General features: G+C 41.6%; 1 protein-coding gene across 4 annotated transcripts in view; it reads right to left on the bottom strand.

The window, feature by feature from the left end:
* LOC146060378 (malate synthase-like) overlaps nt 1-26,269 on the bottom strand; it is a 52,052-nt gene extending 25,783 nt beyond the window's left edge. Inside the window, exons 1-7 of one of the 4 annotated variants that reach the window (XM_083173534.1) lie at nt 26,177-26,269; nt 16,747-16,875; nt 12,898-13,116; nt 7,169-7,259; nt 7,005-7,081; nt 3,855-3,965; nt 2,147-2,206 (exon numbers count right to left, since the gene is read on the bottom strand). In XM_083173534.1, coding sequence (XP_083029660.1) covers nt 2,147-2,206; nt 3,855-3,965; nt 7,005-7,081; nt 7,169-7,259; nt 12,898-13,116; nt 16,747-16,872 — 684 coding nt within the window. In that variant the 5' untranslated portion in view covers nt 16,873-16,875; nt 26,177-26,269. Of the gene's footprint in view, nt 1-2,146; nt 2,207-3,854; nt 3,966-7,004; nt 7,082-7,168; nt 7,260-12,897; nt 13,117-16,746; nt 16,891-26,168 lie in introns of those variants that run through there. The other 3 variants (XM_083173551.1, XM_083173543.1, XM_083173524.1) reach the window with 3 other exon arrangements.
* Nucleotides 26,270-26,782: the final 513 nt, after the last annotated feature.

Here is a 26,782-nt window from a genome sequence, read left to right as displayed (position 1 = left end):
TTGAAATAATGATGGAAACATAAAGTAGACATATGGTCTATGTTAGTTATTAACTATTTTGAGTGGTATGATTATTTGTCTCACAAGCAGAAAATTTAACATTTTGCAAATTGCTAAATTTTCCATTTTTTCACGATATTTTGGTATTTTTCACAAAAAAACACAGACTGTATCGACAAAAATTTACCACTAACTTGAAGTACAATGTGTCACGAGAAAACAATCTCAAAATCACTGGGATAAGTAAAAGCAAAAAAAAGTTATCCCCACTTAAGTGAGACATGTCAGATTTGAAAAAAAGGGCTCTGTCATGAAGGCACAAACTGGCTCTGTCATGAAGGGGTTAAGCAATTTGGGACTATTTCCATTAGAAAAGAGACGTTTAAGGGGGGACATGCTCAACATGTACAAGTATATCAAGGGCCAATATAAGGAACTGTCACACACCCTATTTTCTACTAGAAAGGAATCTAGGACGCGAGGGCATGAGTATAGATTAGAAGAAAAAAGATTTCATTCAGCTAGTAGAAAGAATTTCTTCACGGTCAGAACAGTCAAACTCTGGAACTCTCTTCCCAGAGAGGTGGTAACGGCTGGCTCATTAAATGCGTTCAAGGCAAAGTTGGACAAACATTTACTGGAGAAAAACATCCATGGGTACAAATAAGAAATATAATTTGTCTGTAAAATACCAGAACCTACCAAATCAGCAATGGATATCTATACCAGGTTGAACTAGATGGACGCAAGTCTTTTTTCAGCCTTACCTACTATGTAACTATGTAACTATGTAACTATGTTAGGTGGGCTGGTTATGCGCAATGTATGGACATCCTTGTGGGGATTTGAAAATAAAATATAATACTTTGGCGGTGAGCAGTGGACAGTATAATGTCTGCAACAATTTTACAGATGTGTCCACATACACCAAATAGTTCCACTTACGACTTACCTGCACCAAGTGTCCTTCTAATGCAACAAAAGACCAATGTAAGGGTTCACAGACTACTGGCACTAGAATTTAATGTTTTTCTATGTGCAAAAATTTGCTAATCTGGGTAAAAACCATCATAGGATAGATTTGAAATATGAACTACCACACAATAGCTTACACGACATATTGAGCTTCATCTGTGACTTTATACCAATTCCAGTGTACCAGGTAACATGTACGCGACGTCGAGTAAGACATTAATTATTTGAAAAACGTACAAATGATGAAGTGTCTAGGTTACATCAAATGTCTTGTGCCCAATGGCATAAAAACCTTTGGTGAAGGAGGACACACCTATTCCTTGAAATATGAGACTTTTTTACAAGTTTAAAGCTAAACTTATGGTTAAAATTCTTTAATTAACATTTGCAATAGCCATGAGAAGGGAGGGCGGGTATACATTTTTATATTTTATAAGGAGGTGACCTGGCCGCACCTCACACCCAGCCCCAGGCATAGGTGATCTAGGCAAATGCCGAGGGGCATTCCAAGCCTATGCCTGGAGGAGGTTTGGGGCACCTGGATGTCAACTCTGGCTACCGCGATCGGAACTCGGTTCCAATCAGGCAGCTCAGCGGGCAGCTTCCGGCTGCAGCAGCCAGGTACTAATAATGAGTCAGACTCAGACTGACTCACCATAGTATGCTGGTAGCCATGGGTCATAATTAAGAATGAAAAGGGGACAGTCTTTTTACTGCTGTGCATCCATGCCGGACTGACTGAGAGGTGAGTATAATTTCCTGGATGCAGGGTGTGTGGTGTGTGAGCCTCCTGGATCCAGGACACACCTTGCACCCATTATAGATATGCCAGTAGTACTCTCCTCCTGCAGTTACTGCCAGTGATCTAATGTTTTCTAAACGTGGAACTAACAGAGGAGCTATGGGGCACCAACCAAAATTTTGCATAGGGCATTAAATTGATTAAGGCTGGCTCTGCTCACACCACTCCAAGTTGGCCATGCCCTCTCCCAGTATCTGGGCCCGGCAGAACTGTCGGCACTCCTGAGTGCTTGCATCATGTTGGCATGATGCTGGCTGTCCACATTCTTACTATACATTGTATATGTCAAAACATACATACCCATTACCAGTAAGTCTGGCAAACATACAGTATGAAACATTTAGGATGTAGTTCCAGTTTCACTGTTACCTTTTCCTCTGTCCACATAAAGATCTGATTCCAGAGTCTGGCTTCTAAAAAGCTTTCCACCTGGATTAAATAAACAATTTACTTTATAGTGTTAAATATGACATTTTGTAGTCATGGGTTCCTAGTAAGAGGACATCTTGCCACATAATGACACAAGAAAATGTTCCTATTCACTCAGACATGTTTTGAGATTACATTTTCACTTAAACCTAAAGAAAACAGTGGCATAATATGAAAAGGGAACTAATTTTAGTCCCATCCCACACTGTCTAATGAGGCAGGTCTGGGCTACTCCAAACTACTATTGATCAGTTACTGTCTGACACTGAGGGAAATTTACTAAGAATACAAATACGACTCAGTCCTATGTGCAATATGTATAGACTCAGTTGCACACAGATATGCAAGCACTTTATACCAAATGAATCAGCACAGTCTTCCGGTGCATCCCAACTGCATCGCATTATGATTAAGATGCATTTCCTGGGTTAAAAAAAATAAATAAATTGCAAAAATAAAACACACCAGGTGCTAACAGTCGCACAGGACTTGGCATTAACTTACACTAATGTAATAGGGGCCCTTATTCTGATCGGTGCGGATATTCCCGAATTCTTACGGTGCGGTCCGCACGCCACGGTGTGCTGCCGCGTGCGGCCATCGTCCGTAGAAACGCCCACGTGTCCTCCGCATTCGGACGGACTCACTCTTTAAGAACAGGGCGTGTTTACGGACGAAATACAAACCATACGTGTGCGGGTGAAACACTCCGATTCTGCACGGTATTACAGAGTATGCACGGGAATCCCGCATCCAAACGGATGGCAAGCGGTGCTTCCGCACGGAAGCGGTGTATTTACGCCAAACTACAAACTATTATGTCTATTCTGCAATACATCACATGACCCACTTATTCAATTACCTATCCTCATACAAAAATGCCTGTTTGGAATTGGAATCAATTAGATGCCAATATATCCTTACAAGCATGCCTAACACATGCATTGCACACATTAACCCTTACAGCAATTGTAATCAGTATGGGATTCCGACTGTCGTAACGTCCTGACAGTCAGAATGCCGGGCCATTTTTCACTCAGCTCGCCTGCAACTGAAAGTGTCGGAAATGTTGGGCATGTTGGCAAAAATGGATGCAGATTGTCAAGAAGCGGCCATGAATTTGACAATCTGCGGCCGTTTCCGACAAAACAGTTCTGACGTTTTAATGTCGGATCTGTTTTGTAGGATTCTGCCTTTAATGTTGTCGAAAATGGCAGCATTAAATAGAGTTTTCCTTTTTTTTCTTTCTTAAAGCGGCAATCATTTACACTGGGAAAAAAAAAAGAACAGGTTGATTTTTCCATGCGATTTATTGCCGCTTTAAAAAAAATGGGAAAACTCTTCCAACATCTCTCACTTTCTCATTCTCACACCCTATTACATTTGGCCCCAACTGTCTGTGCCATGTGTGATGTCATATAGTATATTAAGGACAGTCGAATAAACAATCACACTTTTTACCGTTTTTTTCGGCATATCATGGAGAGAGAATTATTTATGGCTTTTAAATTTCCTTATTTCCATTATATTAACCCTGATAGTGAGATGTTATATGATCATTTAATCAGACACCTATATCTTCAATGCATTATATGAAATTGCTCTAGTCTAAGCATTTAGACAGGAAATAAAAACCAAAATATTCTACCTTTGACAAATATAAAAAGGGTCCACTTCCACTCTCATAAAGAATTGTGCCAGCATGGTACATAAGCAGACCGTAATCAAAGAGAGGACCTGGGACCTCTCTGCCATTTACCTGTGAAGGGGAAATTACAGATAACATCACCTTGTATATAATATAATAGAATTGCTTTCATGTTCAGGACAGTGGTTCCCAAACTTTCTTGAATTACGGCACCCTGGCATATCAGCATTTTGTTTATGGCTCCTCTATAAAAAATTTTAATCATTTTGAGAAAATCCTTATTTATTTTTAGTAAATTATGCCTATCTGACAATTTTAGGTTCAGTTATGTGATGGTGCATAGTTTTGCTTCTAATTGTCTACATATTTTATGATTGGCAGCCAATATCACTATTTTTGTCTATCACTGTAACCATAAATAATTGAATTTGGTCCTGGACCACCAACCTGAGCCTTGTATTTTAATAAGCAAACCTGGTGACCTGCAGATAAATTTTTAAGGGTAAAGGTATACACATGTAGAGATGTGTGCTAAGCAATTTTACTAAGCTATTTAGTGTAGGCGATTTTCTGGTGTCCAGATCTCCCATGGGGAGCACATACACATGCAGAGATTAGTGCTAAGCAGGGCTTAAAGTGGACCTGGAGAGGTGTTGGAACTCCATTCACTTAAGACCGACCCCCCATTAGGCAGAGCCTAGACCAGTGCCAGGGAATTCATGTCCTACCTCCCATAAAGGGATAATGGTCCCACAAGGAAGGGGTGTGGTCAAACAATAGTAACTCCAATTAAAATGACAACACATTTCAATCATATACACGTTAGTGCTCTTGATTTATATTAAATCACACAGTAGTGCCCCTTATACTCATAATGTCCACAGTTGTGCTGCTTATACGCATCTGTCTCTGTCCCTCAGCAGCTTCGGGCCATGTGTTCCTCAAGCAGCTCCATGACCTGTGTCCCTCCAGCAGCCTCTCCCCACCTCTGAGTCCTCCAGCCCCCTCTCACCAATGAGACATTGCGATAAGTATCTCATTCTGTACACACAGAGAGATTTGCAGTCACTTGCTAAGCAATTTGACAAGATTTTGACTGCATGCACTGACTTAGCAGGAGATAATTATTCTCTGGGGATATACACACAGAGAGTTCTGTGCTTACTTTCTAAGCAATCTAGTCAGATTGCTTAGAAAATAGCACAAAATTGCTCTGTGTGTATGCCCCTTTAAGGTCCAGCTGCAGGGATCAGATAAATAACACAGACCCTGACTCCAGATCACAAAAACTCTGCATACCTGAGTATCAGTCTGTTCTGAACAATGGGCCATAATTTGCATTGACATAGAGAGCAAGGAAAGATTGGTGCTGTGTGACAGCAAAGGCAAGGGTTAATACCATGCCCCACATGCAGAACATTATACAAATCTTGGAAGCCCAGCTAATATGAGGAATTGCGTAACCCTTTTTTGTGTGTTCCTGCAAACATATGTGAGACTGTTATTTATTAACCCTTTTTTTGTTTAGAAGAAATGTGTTCACCTATGACTATCTGTTATATATTTTTTAGTAATTGTTTTTGTAAATATTTTCAGCATTATTTCTTACATTAAACTTAATGTAATAAGACTGTCTCAGTGATTCTTTTGGGATCCATTTAGCCTGCAGATTTGGCCATTCCATGCTACATGTGTAGTAACGATTATTTTTGAGTAATAATAAAAACTGAATTTTTGCCATAGGGAGAACTTGCGTTGGATTAATTTGGATTGCGTTGAATTGAGTTGTTCGGTACTTCTTTACTTTCACGGCGCCCACGCTGCGGGCTCGGTGGCTCGCTACGCTCGCCACGCTAATTAAAATCAACTCCATGCCAACATGGATAGTGGAGGTATGAACTATCCATGTTGGCATGGCGTTAACTTCGTTTATTTTACTTAGTTTGTGGCGAGCGTAACCCAGAAGTAGCGCGGCGCCATGCTGGCGCCGTGAAAGTGAAGAAGTACCAGTTGTTCTTGTACATTGTTTAGGTGGTGACAGTTATATTTGGAAAATTAATAGTCAGTCGGAGAGCTACTGAGCAGTGTAATTGTTTCTGTAAACAGGCCTGGTGGTTGTTGCTTTTTAAAAAAATGTTATTCTGTGTTAGACCCGTGGCTCACAGGCTCAAGTGAGTGCTGAACTTAACATAGTTACAGACAGTGTTTAAGGACCGAAGTAACTTGGAACCAAATCAGTGACACAAACTTGCTCACTATTTTTTGTTTGCTCCCACCTCAAAATTAGGCCCTATGGGTGTACCTGTACCTATTAGTGTACCTGTTCATGTTCTTATTAAATCTATGCGCATTGTAGCAATCATAGCATTATAAAGACAAATAACGCTACAGTAGGCTGTATAGGCTGAAGTAATAGCACTGTACACATCATTGCTAAAATCTCCTCTGAGACACAGTCGAATTTGTGATTTTGTCAAGATCCTCTTCCGACAGAAGAACTAGTCCTATTGCTTTCGCCTATTCATTGTTCTGTTTTTCTGAGAGTTGAATCCGTATCGCCAGTTTTTGGTTTTCGTTTCTCTCCATTGTCGAAATGTGTTTCTCGACTTTTTTACCATATTGTCGAGTTGTAGAAAAATGACATGTATTTTTTATTCAATATATTTTTTGTCATGATTATGACAATTTCAACTAGGCAGTATTTTTCTGTCGGGAGCAGTCTGTATATATGTCAAAATTTTGATTGATTTGTACTCTCTGACCTCTCAACAGTCCTGCCCCAGATCCTGGTTCTGGTCCTGGTTATGGTCATGATTCTGAATCTGGTCCAGGTTCTTAATCTGGTCTGGTCCCCCCCACATCTCCTATTACAGCTCTGCAGTTAGACATATAATGGCACCAAACCATATGGAGCAGAAATTTATATAGCAACTGTCGAGGTGGGGAGGAGAGTTGGGGATGACAATTTTTTCCCACATTCCTCCAAACTTGACAGGAGGCATTATTACAGTTTCAAACTGTCAATAGGCGGAAGACTTGACGGTTGAGTTAAGATTCAAGAGGCGAGCAAAACTAAACCACATTGACTCAACAGTTTGGCAGTATTCAACTAGAATTAAATAACCCCGTAAGCTTTTAATATAACATTACCATCATATTGTGTTCCACCATGTTCCAAGCTCTTGGTCTCAGCATTAACACTGGGGCTTCTGAGATAGGGGGTATACCTAGAAATGGAATTTTACGTAAAAAAATACCATAGGATAATTTGTTTAATTACTCTTGATTAATGACTGCTGGGAGTTATACCTTACCTGGCACTTTGTTATAAATAACTTGGTGGACATTAAACATTCCTTTGATCTGATTGAAGAATGTCGGACAATTTCCATCATCAAAGTCCACCTAAATAACAAAACAGCTTTTAAAAAGTAGACTTAGTATTGGCAAAAAATATAATTCAACGTTTTTTTTTTATTTCAGGTCAAACATATATACAGGTATATATATATATATATATATATATATATATATATATAGAGAGAGAGAGAGAGAGAGAGAGAGAGAAAGAAAACCCAAACCACACACACCAATTATGTTGCAGCAACTCTGAGGATCCCCTGTTAGACAGGACCCAGATTGGTTTTGATAAGAAATAGAGGTTCAGAGTGCGCACTAAGAATTGATACACAATTTGTAAAACACAATATAATTTAATAAAAAAAATGGGTGCCCCATGGGCAGCATATAAAACACAAAAGCTTTTTTATTACAGCATGTAATTGTTAGTTCTCCAGAGTTTGATTATTTCATTGGTGAAGCAGGCCCAACGCGTTGTGTCAGCAAGGTGACTTCATCAGGGGCTTACAAGCAAACTTTTTTGACAACCAAATGGCACTGTAAATTCAATATGGACATTCATGAATGTGCATGAAAGGAGAAGAGTTTATCTAAACATTATTGGAAATTACATTTAAGCCGATGAAAAATAGGATAAGGAGAGGAGGATGAGAGGAGAGAATGATGATGGAATTCAGAACATAATTTAATATAATATTTAGGGTGATTTCTAAGAGGATAGTGTACCAATTAGATCAAAAAGTAATTTTTCAGTGAATTTTAAATAAATCGGTGGATATTGGTGAATATAGAAATTATGAACATTAAATTACAATGTAACCATAATGTTAAAATTACAGTGAATATATACAAAAAACATTATAAGGCAGAGACAACTTCCAAAAGGACCAATGTGAACCCCGTGGTAAATATAAAGTAAGTGAGAGCCCCACCGAAAAAAGGGGGGATTTAACAAAGAAATATATATATACCTTCGTATGAAATAAAAATTTTCATACACACTGTCAGGATGGCGTCAATAATTTATGAACGATAATACATATCTTAAAAACAAATATCTGGGGAAAAATATATAATAATGTGTTGAAAAACTCCTATATTTGGAGTAAATACATGTCCATATGGTGAGAACCAAAAGTATATTCTACTTACATACTGCCAAACAGTTTTTTTGAACCGACAATAATGATTGGACTGCAATCAGTCCTTGGGACCCAATAAGTTGGAATTGATATCGGCCCTAATACAGAGTAAGACCTCAGAGATATTCCTTTTCACAACAATATTGGCCCATCTATAAAAATAAGATAAGCCAAAGGGAAAGGCTTTTAATAGACTTGAATATACAAACATATAACTTATATGTGACAGTGATTAAAAGCCAATAAAGTGAGGAACAGTACTTATATCAATCAGGACAACCGGATGTGTGCTCACTGGAATCCAAAAGCTGAATGGAAACCAGTATGCTCAGATGGCTATATATAGGGATTTAGGGGATTACATCATTTCCTGTGAGAGCTAATGACTGAGAATTCAGTTATGCCTAAATGTATGCTTTTAGTTTGGGCTGGAGTGACCCAATGTGCTTTTGCATACTGGGACTCTCTATTATATTCTGTGTAAAATAATTTTTTTTGAAGGTGTTTCTATTTACCTAAAAAATAGACCTAATTGGGCAGTGGAACGCAAGGCGATCACGCCGTGCATTCCAAATGGTGGCCATTTTATTTATTCTTAGTTATTAAGATATACTAGTATCAGACCATTAGTTTTAAACTTTTTCCATCGGTGGAACCACTGCACTGTTGGCCACATTTTAGCCTATACGTATTACCCGTGTGGACCTTATTTTAAACTTACACGATCCGGCGCTTCCGATCGCCGGATGTAATGATGACGGATGTGACGTTCCGTTCGTCAAGAGCATTGATGCCCTTACTACTGTGGGGCGGAAGTGAGCCAACGTGTCTCTCAATCCAACCCTTCCCTGCTTTCGATAATGCAAATAATATGGGGCGGAACTATAACTATGGGCTTTAATCACCTATAATGGCTGTGCGTTCCACTGAGACTAGTTCCGCGTTCCACTGATGTATATTGAAAGTTAAATACACAGAAAGGTGCAATTCCAGGGTCGGAGACACAGGATTTACGATCTGGGTGTGCCCTTTCACACACAAAACTACTGGGATGTAAGAGGGCATTGCTGATTTAGAAGATCCCTCCCCACCAATGGCGTAAATTCATCCTAGTCCACTGGAGGCAAGAGAAATACTGGTACCCCCCCCCCCACCCTTCCACACACAAACACAATATCTTATATAAATATATGTATGCACGTGTGTGTGTGTGTGTGTGTGTGTGTGTGTGTGTGTGTGTGTGTATGCATATACAGAAAACAAATATTGCTTTGTAACTTCATATAGTTAGAATTATCATGTGCAGGAGCACCACCACAAGTCTAAGCACTTTCACAATCAAATGATTTTTCTTCCCTTTGCAAATGAAAGTAAGGTTAGACTTACTTTTATTCTGGTCGAAGATGGACAAATTCAGCCACATTTAGTTTTTTTTTTTTTAAATGTGGGTTAAGAATCCTGCCCTTGGGTCATCCTTAAAGTAAAACTAGGTCCGGGATGTAATGGAACATGATTTTGGTCCAATTTTGTGAAATGTCCTATTTTTCTGCTAAAGTCACACATTTTGCAAAGTCCCCCAATGTAATAGCATGTAAATTCATTAAAAGTTGGATGTTTCTACCCAGAACAAGAGCACCTGGTAAAAAGTTGATGTTTTGAGTACGAGTAAAGTCTCACACAAAACAGCTCTATGAAGTCAGACATAAATAGACCTGTTTTTTTGGGGGGCCGAGTTGTATTCTGTGATGTTGGAAATCAATAAGAAGTACACAATAAGAACACATTTGCTTTTCTATCAAAATAAATCATACTCTACGTGTCTTTTTTTACATATTTCAACATAAAATGCATCTTATTCACAATGTTATACTATAGCATGGTTTCTGGTTGATCTGAAAAAGTCGTGGTCTAAAAATCTGAGAAGTCGTATCCGATTTGCATTTGGAACGTTAAAGAGTCACACCATTACATTGGATGAGTTCTAGAAAATCATCTGTCATTACGACTTTTTCCCAGAAGATAATTCAGCTTCCATTAGATCCTGGCCTATATTGGGTTCTCTTACCTTGTACCATTTTATACTGTCTTATGGGGATATATAAGGATGACCGGAGGTGGTCAGAATACCAAAGGAGGGAATTCCAACAGGGGTCAGGTAGTATACTTACTCTCCTCCTGCCCCTTTTAACCCTTCTCCCTCACAGCCAGACTCTATCCCTCCCTGCTATGCCATAACCCTTACCCCCACATCCTGCTGGCCTACATATAACCCCCCCCCCTACTGCGCCCCACATTCTAACCTTAAATTCCCCACCTTCTTAGTACTTAACCCTCCCTCCATGCAGCCTAACCCTAACCCCTCCCCTTCCCTGCCCTGACCCTTACCTGTCCCAGCACACTTACATTTGTCATTCCAGCAGCCAGGATTCTGGTGCCGGAATCCCGGCATCAATTAGGATGCCAGTCTCCCAGTAGTAGTCTGGGTATCTGTGTCGCATTAATGAACCTCAGTATCCTAACCGCCGGGATGCTATTGCATCCTTTCTTATAATACAGGTTGAGTATCCCATATCCAAAATGCACGGGACCAGGAGAATTTTGAATAACGGATTATTCCGTATTTTGGAATATTTTAATATTTCAATGATGTATTTTGAAGTATCTTGCATTTATGCTGTATAAACACATAAAATAAACACAAATATATTTTATTACCACATAAAATACACACAAATATATTTTATTTGTTCAAAAAACAAGGTTTCAAAACATGAAACAAAATTTTTGTACTATCTCAGATATTGAATTTGAATGCCAAGCAATCATTTTCTTGTGCATATATAGTGCCAGTTACATATCATGTCCTCAGTAGTGCTGTTACATATGTCCCCAGTGAGTTTTTAGCAAAACATTTTTTTTCCCCACTTTCTGGAAAGTATGGTTTTCGGAATAATTTGGATAACGGATATTCGGATACGGGATACTCAACCTGTAGTACTATAGGCTGATCTGTTATAGTCCATAGCAATCCACTTTTCTGCATTGACAGAAAGAGTAATGACAAACAGTACAGAAGTTCTGCAGACAATTACACTAACCTGCCGCTCATTTAATTAACACAGGTTACCTCACAGCCACAAAATACAAGTCCAAACAAATGAATTGAGGTCAGTTTTTATATAAAAAGGAAACAGTTTTTATATACTTTTACATTTCTTGATACTTGCAGACTCTGTATAATAACTTCTTCTTTATTCCTTTTTTATCCTTGTCCCAAGTTTACACTTACTTGAATTTGTGCAACATTAGGAGTGGAGAAAAAGTAGTAAAGAAGAAGTGGATATCTAAAATCTGCAATTAATTAATCAAGAAATGTGAAAGTATATAAACACGATTACACAAATGGGTACTTGTGTATTATCTGGGCGCCCGATGTTGAAATTGTATGCCAGTTCCTAACGCATGCGATGCAATGCAATTTGACGCAATTTCCCTTGAAATTCCCTTGAAGTGAAGATCGCATCGCATTGTATGCTATTGTATGGTATACAATGCGACGTGATGCGATGCGACGCGATTTTGGCTAAATGCCCCCCATTATTATAAGTACAGGCACTCAGATGCTTGTAAAATATGTGAAATGGCCCCCCAGACGCCATTTTTAATTGTATACCCACCCTGATGGCTAAATGCCCCCATTGTTAACGCCACCCCACTATCAATGCCAACCCGAAGCGTGGCGAGCGCAGCGAGCCCACGGGGGCGGCGGTACGCGTCCTCTGACCTTTTCATACCCCCACTATCCACGTCAGCGTGGAGTTGATTTTATATAGTGTGGCGAGCGCAGCGAGCCACCGAGCCCGAAGCGTGGCGAGCGCATGCAAGCCCCGTGAGGGGACGCATATTACTTCACATGAAATTCGCGTGCGCTCGCCACGCTTCAGGCTCGGTGGCTCGCTGCGCTCGCCACACTACATAGAATCAACTCCACGCTGACGTGGATAGTGGGGGTATGAAAAGGTCGGAGGACGCGTACCGCCGCCCCTCGCGGGCTCGCTGCGCTCACCACGCTTCGAGTTGGCGTTGATAGTGGGGTGGCGTTAACAATGGAGGGCATTTAGCCATCAATTATACAATTAAGAATGTGGTCTGGGGGGCCATTTCACATATGAAACAGGCATCTGGGTGCCTGTACATCACGTCAAATCGCGTCGCATCGCATGCAATATGATTGTATGCGATGTGATACAATGCGATTTAAAGGTGCGATGAAGAAAATCGGGCGCCCAGATAATACACAAGTACCCAAAAATGTCCTTACTAAATTGGACATAACCAGTGCAAGGGTTTAATTGAGATCCATTACATAATTTAGTCTGAAATGTAGAAAAATGTTTTCACATTGGTAACCACATGACGGTATAATAAAGGTAGGTAGGAAGAGTTGAAGGGATATACACGAGACTACAAGAAAATGCCTGTTTCTTAATTTTATCTGTTGCAAACATAAATATATATATATTATTTTTTTTTCTTTGCACCTGAATTCCTTGTGCAGAGGACAGCAGAGCCCTGTGAAATCGTTCTGTTTGGCATGGTGCCGTGTCTCCAATATCTACATGTCTGTTCTGTAGTCTGTCAGGAACCGCCGCTACTTTCCAACTTGTGTCATGCCTAATATGAGCAGTGTCCAATGAAAAGTCAGGATAGCTATTATTCAAGTCAAGATTAGCCTTCCGTGCTGTCCGATGCCACAAAATCTGTAATATATCACAAAAATGTTCACATACATAGCAAAACTATTCATACAACACAGAGATCTAAGCTCTGTTAAATCTTCTATTTAACATATCAACTAACAATGAATAATTTTTGCTATTCATTTACCACAACCAGTTAATATTAGATGCCGAAGAACTGCAGATACAATTAAATATGTAACATATAATACAATCTGTTAGATTTTTTTTTTTTCATTTTCACAAGAGAACTGATTACCTAGGAAGCATAGCAAATTAATAGAAATCTAGTGAAGTGATTCTCAGACGTAGTTTCTGCTTTGATCTCTCATCAGTTGACAACTGCAATACTTAGGGACATTCAGCATGTTTAAATTCTCTGTTTAACTGATCCCAAAATTTTTAAGTCAGAATCAGAGACTTAAGGTGCCCATACACTATGCTGATTCCACATTATTTGGCCACTTTTCATCCAAGTACAGCCAGAAATCGGATAAAAAGTGTCAAAGTCACATTTGCTTGACATCAGGTCTGATGCAATCCCCGGTCCTACAGGCATCCTAGCCTGAAGATCGCATGCGGGGCACTATCATAGGCGAATCTAGAATTATGGTAATGGGTGGTCCCAAATCTAGACACAACAGTAGGGGGACCTTAGCGCGGCGAAGCCGCGCGGCAAAAAGGGGCATGGCCTCGTGGGAAGGAGGCGTGGCATCATAAAAAGGGGTGTGGTGTTACACTTTAGACCATACACAGTAATGCCCATAACACATTTTAGCAAACTCTGTAATACCCATTACACATAAAGCCACACGCCGTAATGCCACTTTCACATAAGGCCACGCACACACCATAATGCCCATTACACATTGTGCCACACATCATGATGCCCATTACATACTATATAACAAACCGTTATGCCCATTACATATTTGCCACATAAGTGCTGCTTACCTACGTGCTCATTGCTAGGGGGTTCTTGCTTGATGGCACCATAGTACCCATTACACATGATGCCGCACACCATAGTACCCATTACACATGATGCCGCACACCATAGTACCCATTACACATGATGCCACACACCATAGTACCCATTACACATGATGCCGCGCACCATAGTACCCATTACACATGATGCTGCACACATAATGTCCCTTACACATGATGCAGCACACATAATGCCGCTTACACATGATGCTGCACACCGTAATGCCCCTTACACATTAAGCCACACATTATGCATAATGCCCCCACATACCGCCACTTGTAGCGTCCCTTAAGCAATGCCCCCAAAAGTGCCACTTACTGTAAATTTTTATATGAGCCTTCGCTGCTGCTGCAGGGAGAGATGGAGAGCGGTGCAGCTGCTTCTATGGGGAGAGGAGCAGAGCGCAGCGCAGAGCACACTCCCACTCCCCTCCTGGTGTCCCCTCTAGCCGAGTGGACATTTGAAATATTGTGCGCGCTGTTATTGTGCGTGACGTCAGGGGAGCACGCCGGGCGCCGGCACCACATGATTAAAAGGGGGGGGGATGCTGAGGTGAAAGCGGGAAGAAAAATTGGAGTGGAAGCTGCAGGGGTGACAGTCATTGACAGCTGGGCAGAGAGCAGGGGGCTGCCCGGCTGTATTCAGAGCACTGCAGGTCACGGCTGTTTGAAATAATACCCCTTTCACAACAGAAAATGCAGAAAATCCCTACCCCCCTTTAACCAACCATCTATATCTTCAGAACCAACTGACCCATTTACATGAGACAAGTATCATATTGAAGAACTTTTGAGTTGGCTTTCGAATGATTTTGGTCCCATGAAACTGGTTTGTTTGGTTACAGAGAAATCTGCCTTCAAAGAACATAAACAGTCATGAAATTAAATTTAAGAAATGAAAAAAAAAAAAAAAACGGTTTTACCTCAATATCCCTGGAATCAATTAACCCATATGGATCCAGCCTGGTATCAGATTGAAGGCCCAGCAATTTGGGTTCCACTGAGATCAACCTCGAGCTTCAGTGATGCCGAAGGGAGAACTGGTGGGGGTCGGAATTAGCGGGTCCCATGTTATCCTATAGGGAAAATGTTCCAACTTTGCCTGGTTGTATCTCCGGTTCCCAGGGGGCTAGAGACACGGGGCTGGGATCGTTGGAAAGCTCCATCCCTCAGCTACAAAATGGGCTAATGGGTGGTCCTGTGCACCCCCGGACCACCCCCTAGATTCGCCTATGGGCACTATAGATATATCACATTGCCAAGCCTCCCGCAGGCTTAGCTGGGATCGCATATGATACATTGTATGCAGAGGGACTGCATACTGGGCCGCAACATGAAAAGCTGAATCGGGCCCACTGTGTACTATATGTAGCCCTGTCACCTGGGAGGTTCCCTAGCAGTTAAAACAGGGATCGCGGGCGATTTCTCCTTTTGGAGATGTCCCCTAGTGTATGGGCACCTTTAGAGATTTCGACATGTTGGAATTCTCCTGTTACTCGGTAAGCAGCGAAAATTGATGATTACTAAGCACTCAAATGCCCGCAACAGCATGCGAATGGATGTTCTCTGACACATCCATTTGTTTGCAGCTTTATGTGCAAAAAATCCTTCCAATCGAATGATGTTTCACAGGCGCGTTGATAAAAGTCAGTCTGAGCTGACTTATCTGGCAGGGAGATAGCCAAACAGAGGCTGGATGCCGATGTCCTGTGATGTCAGCCACCCACTTGCCTACATTCTCATAGGGACACCCACTGTTTTTGTGGACACGTCAAGGAAACGTTTCTTGGACGTCCCCATGCTCCAGCCCCCTGTCCACCCACTACTCGCCCCCATCTGTACAAATGCGTCAGCAACTGTGATAGTCATTGAAGGAGTTCGTACTGCGGGCCTGAACATGGGTATATATGCCTGTACGCAGGCACAAAGCCACAACATCGGTCCCCAGCGCGAATAGTAAGCTAAAACGTGCCCACTGTGTATTGTATGTAGTCCTGCCACCTGGGAGGTTCCCGAGCAGTTAAAACGGAGATTGCGGGCGACTTCTCCCTGGAGATGTCCCCCTAGTGTATGGGCACCTATTCATATTTCCAACATGTTGGTATTCTCCTGTTACTGGACCCCGGCATCAACAGAAAGAGGAATTGGGTCAAGACATGTATGGGCCTCACAACTCATTCGTAACTAGACAATACCATGTTTATCCCACTTGTAATATTTACAGTGTCTAGTACCTTAGCTGGATTAATATTTAATACGTACTCTTTGCACAAAGGCTTACTATAAGGTACATTTTCATATGTAATGTATTTTTGTGGAAAAGAGGGCAAGTGGTCCACTGAAAACAGTTTTTCTGTCACAATTTTCAATATTGCTTGACATTTGATAATGACAACTTATATGTCTACATAGCTCTTCATAACTCAACTTCTAATTATATTTCAATCATTTGATGGGATTTTTATATATATACAGTATATATACACACACACACACACACGCAGTTAAATTAATGAAAGACAAAACCTGATTTGTTGCATTAGGATATGGAATATTTGTGCTAATTTGACTATGTTATCAAATACTACATTTTATTCTGAACAAAAACTCATGGATCTATTATTAAATAAAATACTTTATCAGCCTCAAACAAGTTCTCACCTTGTCAACATCATTATTGAAAGTAGAAACAAGTTGAGCCAGAAAATGGATTGCACCTGGCGTGAGCAATGTACGGAACTCACTTTCCAGACCAGCTGGAGGGTCACTCAGATCCACATTGTCCATTGCCTGTAAAACAGTCATTTTATTCGGGCTGCACCCAGCTAGTGACCTTCTCGTATGTCTCAGAAATGCTTATAGGAGTTCATATTTTGTCATTTATATTATGTTGAAGACACCACATTACTTAAATAATGACGGTGACAAATTTCCTGCAAGCTGAAAGAATCACACCACATATACAGTAGATAATGGGCCTGATTCTGGTTCACTCGTGGCAAATTCTCTCTCTAATGGAAAAAAACCATGCGCACTGCAGGTGGAGTAGAAGAAACATGTGCAAATAGTTAGATTTGGGTGAGTTATTTTGTTTCTGTGCAGAGTAAATACTGGCTGCTTTATTTTTACACTGCAATATAGATATCAGTTTGAAGTAATATAGATATCAGGTTGAAGTGATTTGGGTGGGGGACCCAAATCTAACTCTCTCTGCACATGCTACATCTGCCACACCTGCAGTGCACATGGTTTTGTCTATTTGAGAGAGAATTTGCTTTTGCAAGTGAACCAGAATCAGACTCAATGTCCACATTTCCACATTTGTACATCCTCAAACATTTTAGATCCCCTGCTTAAATGCCCTCAATCATACACTATGGAGACAAAAGTGATTGGACACTAACAGCAAATAGATCAAGATTGTATTGATATCAGTAATTTGTAGGTCCACCATGTCCGGTGATTACTGTAGACATGCTTCTTGGCAAACTGTCCACAAGTTCATGGACAACAGCAGGAGGTATGTTTTGGCATTCCACCTTTAGTGACGCCAACTGTGACACTGAAGAAGGTTGAGTTGGCCTAGAGCACATACGTCCAATTCGTCCCAGAGATTCTCAATGGGGTTAAGATCTGGACTCTAAGCGGGTCAGTCCATCTGGGTTATTGAATTTTCTGTTTAGCAGTCCAGCAGTGAACATGAAACATAACCGGTTGCATTGTCACCCTGATAAAGCATTTGGCACTTGCATAGAACTGCCACAATGCAGAGGGCACATAGTTATTTAAACATCTGTTCACTTTTAAAGGGACTGGCCATCTGGCACTTCTGGCAAATGCCAGAAGGGCCGATGGCCCAGTGGGCCGATTTTCCATGCTGAGCCCGCTGCCTCAAGTCCTGAGCAGCTGGGCTTCATTCACGGAGCGCAGCGCCAGCACCCCCCGCCCCTGTGCGTGTCATTAGCATATTGGCGCCATGACGCAGCAGCATCATGACGCCATGAAGCGGCCGCCCTTGAGCCCGCCCCGCTGCCTCCTTGCTGGCTCTATGTGCCGCTGTGAGGCTGCAGCTCAGGGAGACACACGCTCTCGCTACATAACAGCGCGTCACCTTGTACTGCTGCCAGTAGAGCAGGCGTCGATTGGCTGAGCCGTGGCCGCTTCGGGTGAGAAGGATCACGTATTGGTTGAGCCGCGGCGACTTTTAGCCCTCTGATTGGATGCAGATCACACCACACGCCTGGTGACGAGGGCTCAGATTTGTCATCTTACATGACTACTGCTGCCAGCGGTCCCTGCCGCACTGACACTGACACACAGGGCGCCAGCGCCACCACCTCCCCTCTGTACTGCTGCTGGGACTGGAGTTTTGATGCGGCTCCTGGGCTGGCTGTCTCACTCCCCAATCAGCACCTGGCCTAAAAAACTGCAGGAGGAGAAGCTGCCCCAGTTAGAGAAAGACATCGCAGTGCTTCCCAGGTGAAGGGCTCTTATAAAGTACTGTATGTGCCACTACTGTATATCCAGGGAACACTCCTTATCTTATCATATATATATATATGAGTAGCTTCTAGTATGGTCCTGCCAGTCCAGAATCATCTAGTTCAGAGGAGTGGATTACTGCGCTCACCCTTTGTGTATGATGGGCGCTGCCAAACTCAGGATTCCCCAATCCTCTTTTCAAGTACACAAATCTAGTTGGATTGGCGCTGCCTTTATGTATCACTACCTGTATGAATCAAGGAATTGTCCTGACTGTTACATTGATACTTATCCACAGCATAACGCTTTATTAGCATATATTTATACCTGCTTGTGAATTTACTTAGTGTGCACAATAAAATACTTGTGTTTTACCATAACACCTAGTCAGAATATATCCCTCATTATCCAGGTAAAACAGCAATTTAATACTGTGCATTTAGCCATCTCCATATCAATGTAACAGTCAGGACAATTCCTTGATTCATACAGGTAGCGATACATAAGAGCAGAATCATCTAGTGTCTGATTGTGTGTCTCTGAAATACTGGCAGGGAGTGAAACTACATCTCTTTCTCTATCACGCCAGGTGTGGCATTACTTGTGTGTCATAATATGAATTGGGCAATACAGTGTGCGGCAATGTGTAATGGGCATAACAGTGTGTTCCATAATGTGTAATGGGCATAGCAGTGTATTCCATAATGTGTAATGGGCATAACAGTGCATTCCATAATGTGTAATGGGCATAACAGTGTATTCCATAATGTGTAATGGGCATAACGGTGTGTTCCATAATGTGTAGTGCTCCTTTTTGTGATGCCACGCCTCCTTTCAGTGAGGCCACACCCCCTTTTTGGCGCACGGCTTCGCCGCGCAATGGTCCCGCCTACTCCTGGTGGGCCTGTGTGCTCAAAAATGCCAGGGCCGATTTTTGGTCCCAGTCCGGCCCTGAGTGGACCCATGCCAAACCAGATGAAACAGCCCCACTGTATAATATAACCACCTTCGGGCTTTACTGTAGATACTGCACACTCTGACATCAGACGTTCATCTGACAATCACCAAAGCCAAACATGCTTATAACTCATGATTCATCAAATCTTAACACTTGCTGCTATTGTTTCACTGTCCAGTATACACTCATCGTAAGTGCTTGGCTGCATTCTAATTTGTGATTACTGCTTTATGAGCAGCAGCTCACCCATAATATCCAAGTGCATGGGCCTTACTACAAAGTGTCAAAAACAACACATTTGTGTCAATATGGAACTCTTGTGTAGTGGTATGTTCTTACGCAGCTTCCTGGTTTAAGGGCCCTACACACGGAGAAATTTGTGCCAGAGATTCATAATGGGAGATACAGAATGAGAGATTTCCCTTAAACTGAATCTCTCAGAAAATGAGAGCACCAAGAGTGGGCACCAAGAGATTTGTGCCAGATTCATAATGGAAGATTCAGCATGAGAGATTTCAAATCCCTCACCTACGGAGGGATGTACTAAAAAAATTGTAGTAAAAAATTTTTTTTAGTAAAAACCAAGCCCCGCGGCCGCCAGCATCTCTGTGCATGCGCAGCTGGACTTCCCTGTCAGAAAAGGCAAGGATCGCAAAGGGCAGCTCTTATTGGTAAAGCTGCCCTTTGCGTTGCTCACTACATATGTTAAGACATAATTCACATGTAGCTGTAGTCTGTGCTATGTCTTGGTTCATTCTTGGCCAATACATAACTTCACGCGTTCTCCGCTTATATTTTTCTTCTCCTAAGTGGCCTTCATGTATCTTGCACAGCATAGTTGTGCAGGTATGACAAACCTATTGCCTTGCCTATCTGCTGGCCAACCTTTCAGAATGATATCTTTCAACACTTTCATTGTGTTTCTTTCCTAATCTGTTCTTGTCTTACAAGAGACACTGGTAGAGAAGCTATGATCAAATTAACATAGGCTTCTATCTCTTCATCCATCAGACTTTTGAAACCTTCACTTTTGTCCACAGCACGAGAAAGTGTATCAGCGATGTACATGTATTTCCCGAGACAGTACAGCAAGTGTACATAATATTTCTGTAGTCTGACAAGCATTGGTTGGATTCACATGGGACCAGAGGTTAAAGTGAGGGGGAACGGGGTGGAACTGAGTTCCACCACCTCTAATGGTGAGGTAGAGCATTTTAACCTTTATATTGGCAGTGCACAGTAATTCTCACAGAAAAGCATTCTAGTTTGTAGGGGGATGCCAAAAAACCTACCATTGGCTCTTCCTTTGCCTAATGGGGGAAAGGGAGGGGTGTAATTAGGTGGCATAGAGAAATGAGTTCCCCCACCTCTGCATGACCACTTTATGCCCTGCATGGGACAGTCATGTAATGATTTAGTCATGATAGCTGCCAATGGCGTGTGGTCCACTGTAAATGTTTGACCATATACAATTTGATGAAATCGCTTACATGCATATGTGATCGCTAGAAGTTCTTTTTCTACCTGAGCATACCTTGTTTCAGCGCTTGTCAGTGCTCTTGATGCATAGATTACTGGTTGCCATGTATCTTCATGTTCTTGTAACAACACTGAGCCTAGGCCAAATTGCGAAGCATCTGCTGAAATTCTTATTCTTTTTGCAGGATCAAAGAAGTTTAGCACTGGTTGCTCTGTAATGATCTCTTTCAAGTTTTGCCAACTTTCTTCTTGTTCATGTTACCACATTCACTCGTTATCTTTGTCCAACAGCGATCTAAGAGGGACTGTTCGTTCAGAGAGTTGAGAAATAAACTTTCCTAAGTAAGTAATCATTCCTAGGAATCTTCTGACGTTGTCTTTGTTGTTAGGACGTTCCATGTTCACTATAGCTGATATTTTCCTTGGGTCTGGTTTTTCACCTTGATCCGAGACCACATCGCCCATAAAGGTAAGTGTATTCACGCCAAATTCACATTTGCCCTTGTTTCGCTTTAGATTCACTTTCTTGACAAATCCCATTACTTGTCTCAATCTATAATCATGCTCATCCTTTGTAGATCCCCAGACAATAATGTCATCCATCATTGTTTCAACACCTGGAATATGTTCAAAAATCATGTGTACCTTTTGTGATATAGGGCCTTATTCTAGTTCACTCCTTAGAGGCAAATTCCTTCTTAGCTGGACAAAACCATGGGGGACAAAACCAAGGAGGGGCAGATGTAACATGTGCAGAGAGAATTAGATTTGGGTGGGGTTTTCTTCAAAGTGAGATCTACATTGCAGTGTAAAAATAAAGCAGTCAGTATTTTCCCTGCACAGAAACAAAATAACTCACCCAAAGCTAAATCTCTCTGCACATGTTACATCTGCCCCCCTACAGTGCACATGGTTTTGTCCAGCTAAGAAAGAATTTGCCTCCAAGAGTGAACTAGAATAAGGCCCATACTTCTGGAGCAGACAAAATTCCATATGGTAGTCAAAGAAATCTGTATCGACCTTCTGGTGTATTAAATGTACAAAGCTTTGAGCTGGCTTCATCTAGCTTAATTTGCCAGAATCCTGAAGATGCATCCAATTTACTGAACCATTTTGCTCCCACAAATTGCGACATGATTTCATCTCTAGTTGGTAGTTTGAAATGTTCTCGTTTAATAGCTTTGTTTAAATCTCTGTGGTCTAGACATATTGTGAGTTGTCCATTTTTCTTTTCAACAATTACTAAGGAGCTTACCCATTCAGTAGGCTCATCAACTTTCTGTATCACACCCAAGGCTTCCATGCGATTTAACTTGTTTCAGTCTTTCTCTCAGCGCAAACGGCACTTTTCTACAGGAATTTATCACAGAAGAAACTTGCGTGTCTATATTTAGTTTACGCTCACCAGGCAAGCAACCTAGACCTTCAAACAAGTCTCTGTATTCTGTAAACATTGAATTGCAGTCATCTTCTACTTGTGAGGTCACCGTAAAAACTTTCTTTAGCAAGCTTAGTTTCTCACAGGAACTTAATCCTAGAATTGGTTGCACATTTTTATCCACAATCAGTAGAGATGTTTTAAACTGTTGTCCCTTATATTTCAGTGTCACTAAACATGTACCTTTCACAGGAATTTCCTCCCCAGTGTACCCTGTAACTTTCACTTTGGCTGGATGAATTTTAGGTTTTACTCTAAAAGTCTTATGGTCTTGAAACGATATTAAATTTACCTGCGCGCCAGTATCAAGCTTAAAGGGAATGACAATCTCGTTCACAGTTAAAGGGACAATCCATTCTTTCTTATCTGCACTGCAGATCCACAAATACTGTACCTCCTCTGTTTGTTTAACAGCATGCACTTTGGTTGTTTCATTTTTCATTTTACAGCATTTGGCAAAGTGATTAAGTCTACCACATTTCATGCAGGTTTTACCATAGGCAGGGCAGCATTTCCACATCTACTACAAATTTCCTTATTAGACTGTGCCTTAGACTGCTTCATTCTTGAGAATGAAGGTTTGCTTGGCTCTCTTTTCTGCATTACATGTACGGCACCATCAACTTCCTTGTGTAACTTTTTGGCTTCAAATCTAGTTATTTCTGCAGATCTGCACATATAGTCGCTGCCTTGTCTAGTGTTAGGTCTTACTCTCTCAGCAGTCTCTCTCTGAGTCCATTATCAGGTATTCCACAGACAATACTATCTCTAATCAGTGAATTCTTTAAATCACCAAACTCACAGGTTTTACTGAGTGATTGCAGCTCTGTAACATACTGATCAAATCCATCTCCAGACTTCTGATCACATGTAAAAAACGTATATCTTTCATATGTCACATTTTTTCCTTGGCACAAAGTAAGCTTCAAACTTTTGCATTATAGAAGATAGCACCATATTCTGCACCTCAGCAAACTGAAAACTATTATAAATGTCCAACACTCGGAGGAAAATATTAATTGCAGACAGATTCAGGGCTGCGGGGACGTGCTTTTGAATTGCTGTGTGTGCCACACACACAGCGATTCTCTGCCATTTTCTGAGCGATTAATTGAAATGATGTAAAATCACTCAGAAAATGGCTTCATATCGCCCTGTGGGTGGGGCCCTTAACACTTACTGGTCACTTCCAATTCCATCTGCAAGGTCATCAGCGTCTCCTTGTACTTTTGCCCTACCAGCAATCCACTGGGAGCTACCTGGCTGCTCTTAGACATCAGCGATCTACCCGTGCTACCCAGGTAAAGAAAGCAGCGTCATCAATCCTACAGGCATTAACAGGAAAATCGGAGACAGTACACAACAAGTGGCCAGACACAGAGGGACCAGATTCCTGAGCGCACACTACTCCTTAATATAAGGACATGCATACCGCTCACTTCCACTCCAATTGTAAGTATTGTGGATATTTCAAATTGAGAGGAGCGGGAACTCATAAATGAAAAGCCTAATCAAGGTGTATGGGAGAGAAAAAAGGTTGAGAACCACTGATCTAGTCAGCGAGTGCTCCTCTACCTATTTTATTAATTCACAAACATGTATCTGCTGCAGGGGCACACCATATCGCTTGAACGGGTGTGCCCAATCACTTTTGTCTACAAAGTATAATAAGCTGGGGAGCCCTGACAAGGTTGGAACAGATGTTATTCAATTGAGTAGATGAAATCTATCAGCATGTGAGAGAAGCATTCATCCTCCTGTCATGTTGTTCCAGGGGAATCACTAGCGAACAAAAGACAAATCTCATTAAGGGGTGTTCCCATCCTCCCTCCCTCTGTAGCGTCCTCCTGCAATATACATGTCCTCAGTGCAGAAGGCTGGCAGCCATGTTCCTATAGACCAGTCTGGCACTGGCAACCCTAGCTGCAGCCGCTGACAGACGGTCTCGGAGACTCAGGAGGGCAATACACTGGACAACCAGGTATTTTAGTATTTAATATATATATATATATATATATATATATATATATATATAGTATTTAAGGTGGCCTGTGGCACTAATCGATAAAGCGGCCTGAGGGGCACATGGCACCCTGCCCCCCCCTCCCCCGGCCCAGCTCGCCACTGATTATGCTACATAAAAAACAGGCTAAACGTGGCCAGTGTCCCTGATTTCGGAAGCGTATTTCAGTATGTGTTTTGTGATGTGCTACACATCACAAATGGCCCAAGGCACAGTTTCTATATGTAGATTAGATTGGTAGCAATCTCAGTTTAGTGAATACACTGAAGCGACAGACATTTGTTACGACTTTCAATGCAGATTCTGTGTACACATTAGAGCAACTTTAACCCCAGTGGTAATCCTGAGAATTATCCGGCCTATGCTTAAGTGCCCAGACTGGCAAGCGTGGAAAATTCTCAGGATTGTCACTGTTTAGCGCCAGGCAGCACTGCTGAGTTGATCGCTGACTCAGCTAGCTTCAGCTCCTTCTCCTCACCCCGCCCTCCCAGCTGTTGTATTACAGCCTATGGCGCCGGCTACTGACACGCTGGGTTGTTGGGAGCAGGGCCGGGGCTGACATGGTGCTCAGCGGTGCTGGCCGACCCCAGGACACAGCTTGGTGTGTTTTTTTAGGGAGGGCTCCCCCCTAAAAAACTCGCCCAGTGGGGAGTGCTGGGCGAAGAAGTTAATGAAGGACAGAACATGATTATGTTCTATCATCCATTAGCATAAACAAGGTTGCTAGTGATATCACTATCAGCACATCGCATGTATCCGTGGGAGCATGCAATCATCCATACAGAGTGATGTAGAATATCTGTCATCACAAAACAGTAAATTGGCCAGACAGCGCTCCGCTGTGTACCCAGTTTAAGCAAATAGTTAAATGGCTTGACAGATATCTATAGCAAGTATGCTGTTGCTTATGCTTCTGTATCTAATCAAAGACCACCAACTGTACTGCAACGCAAGTAAGGCCGTAACATCGCCATATAACCAACATTAGGAAATGCCATCAACATTTAGGGTCAAAAGTAATAGGGTGTGAGAATCAGAAAGTGAGAGATTTTGGGAGAGTTTTCCCATTTTATTAAAGCAGCAATAATTTACACTGAATGACCAGGTTGATTTTATCATGTAATTGCTGCTTTAGAAAAAACTCCCAAAATCTCTCACTTTCTGATTCTCTCACCCTGTTACATTCGGCCCCTAATGTCAGCACGCTAAAGAGATAAAGATCTACTGCGGTATAAAAACATCTACCATGGGGTTTCAAGCCAGTTTGACAATATTAATGTAGAAAACCTGTATATTCTATAAGCAAAAATGTTCTCTTCTACACATATATGGTACTTGTTTATATGGTACTTGTTTAGTTTCACGGTGGCAGCATGGCCGCGCGCTACTTCAGAGTTCGGCGCTCACAGAACTTTCTAAAATAAACTCCATGCCTACGTGGATAGTTCATACCCGCACTATCCACGTTGGCATAGAGTTGATTTTAGATAGTGTGGTGAGCGTAGCGAGCCACCGAGCCCATAGTGTGGGTGAGCGCAGCGTGCCCCGCAAGGGGACTCAGACGCATGGCCATGTGCTTCCGCCATGAAACTAAAGAAGTACCGATTATATTTCTATTAATAACTAAACTGAATACTATTCTGTTTTATTATATGATGAAAACTATTTATGGAATATAAAGCAATTATCAGATAGGTACTCACTAAGTTACCTGAGGAAATACCTGTAGTTTGTCTGCTGCTATCGTAACAGGAGAAGAATGATATTGCCCAGTGAAAGGACTTCCCTATCAATAGTTAACAGTAATGTCCTCAGACTTTGATCTGGAACTTCAGACATCTCTTTGTGCAGGATTAACAGTATTTTCTACCAGGCATGCCAGCCTCACAGTAATAATATTTGAGCACTGCAAACCTGTTTCAGGGATACATACAATTTTGTCCACTTACAGATCTCACAGTTTTTTTGCAGCTGGCAGCAGCATATGTGACTTTGGGCAATTACGGGTGATTCAGAGTAGTATAGGGTGATTCAGAGTAGTATAGGATAAGTGTTCTGTAGGCTTGTTGGCGGAATTGTGGTCAATTAAGAGGTCAGTAAATGCAGAAAACCACCAAATGATGCTAGAACAACAATAATATATTGTCTGAGAGCACATATATTATATAAACAGTCACCGGTATTAGGAACCTTTCATATATTCCAACACTGTGATTTTTAGCCAGTATACTGTGATATATATATATATATCCAAAGTGCTTTAATGAAAAAGCGAGGGCACTCCCCAAATGTCGCTTAAGTTAGCTCTAGTTTATTG

Source organism: Crinia signifera, chromosome 1 (assembly GCF_055691185.1).
Source record: "Crinia signifera chromosome 1, ASM5569118v1, whole genome shotgun sequence".
NCBI lineage: Eukaryota > Metazoa > Chordata > Amphibia > Anura > Myobatrachidae > Crinia > Crinia signifera.
Note: the sequence above shows the minus strand (reverse complement) of the source record. Positions and strands in the feature narration are given on the sequence as shown.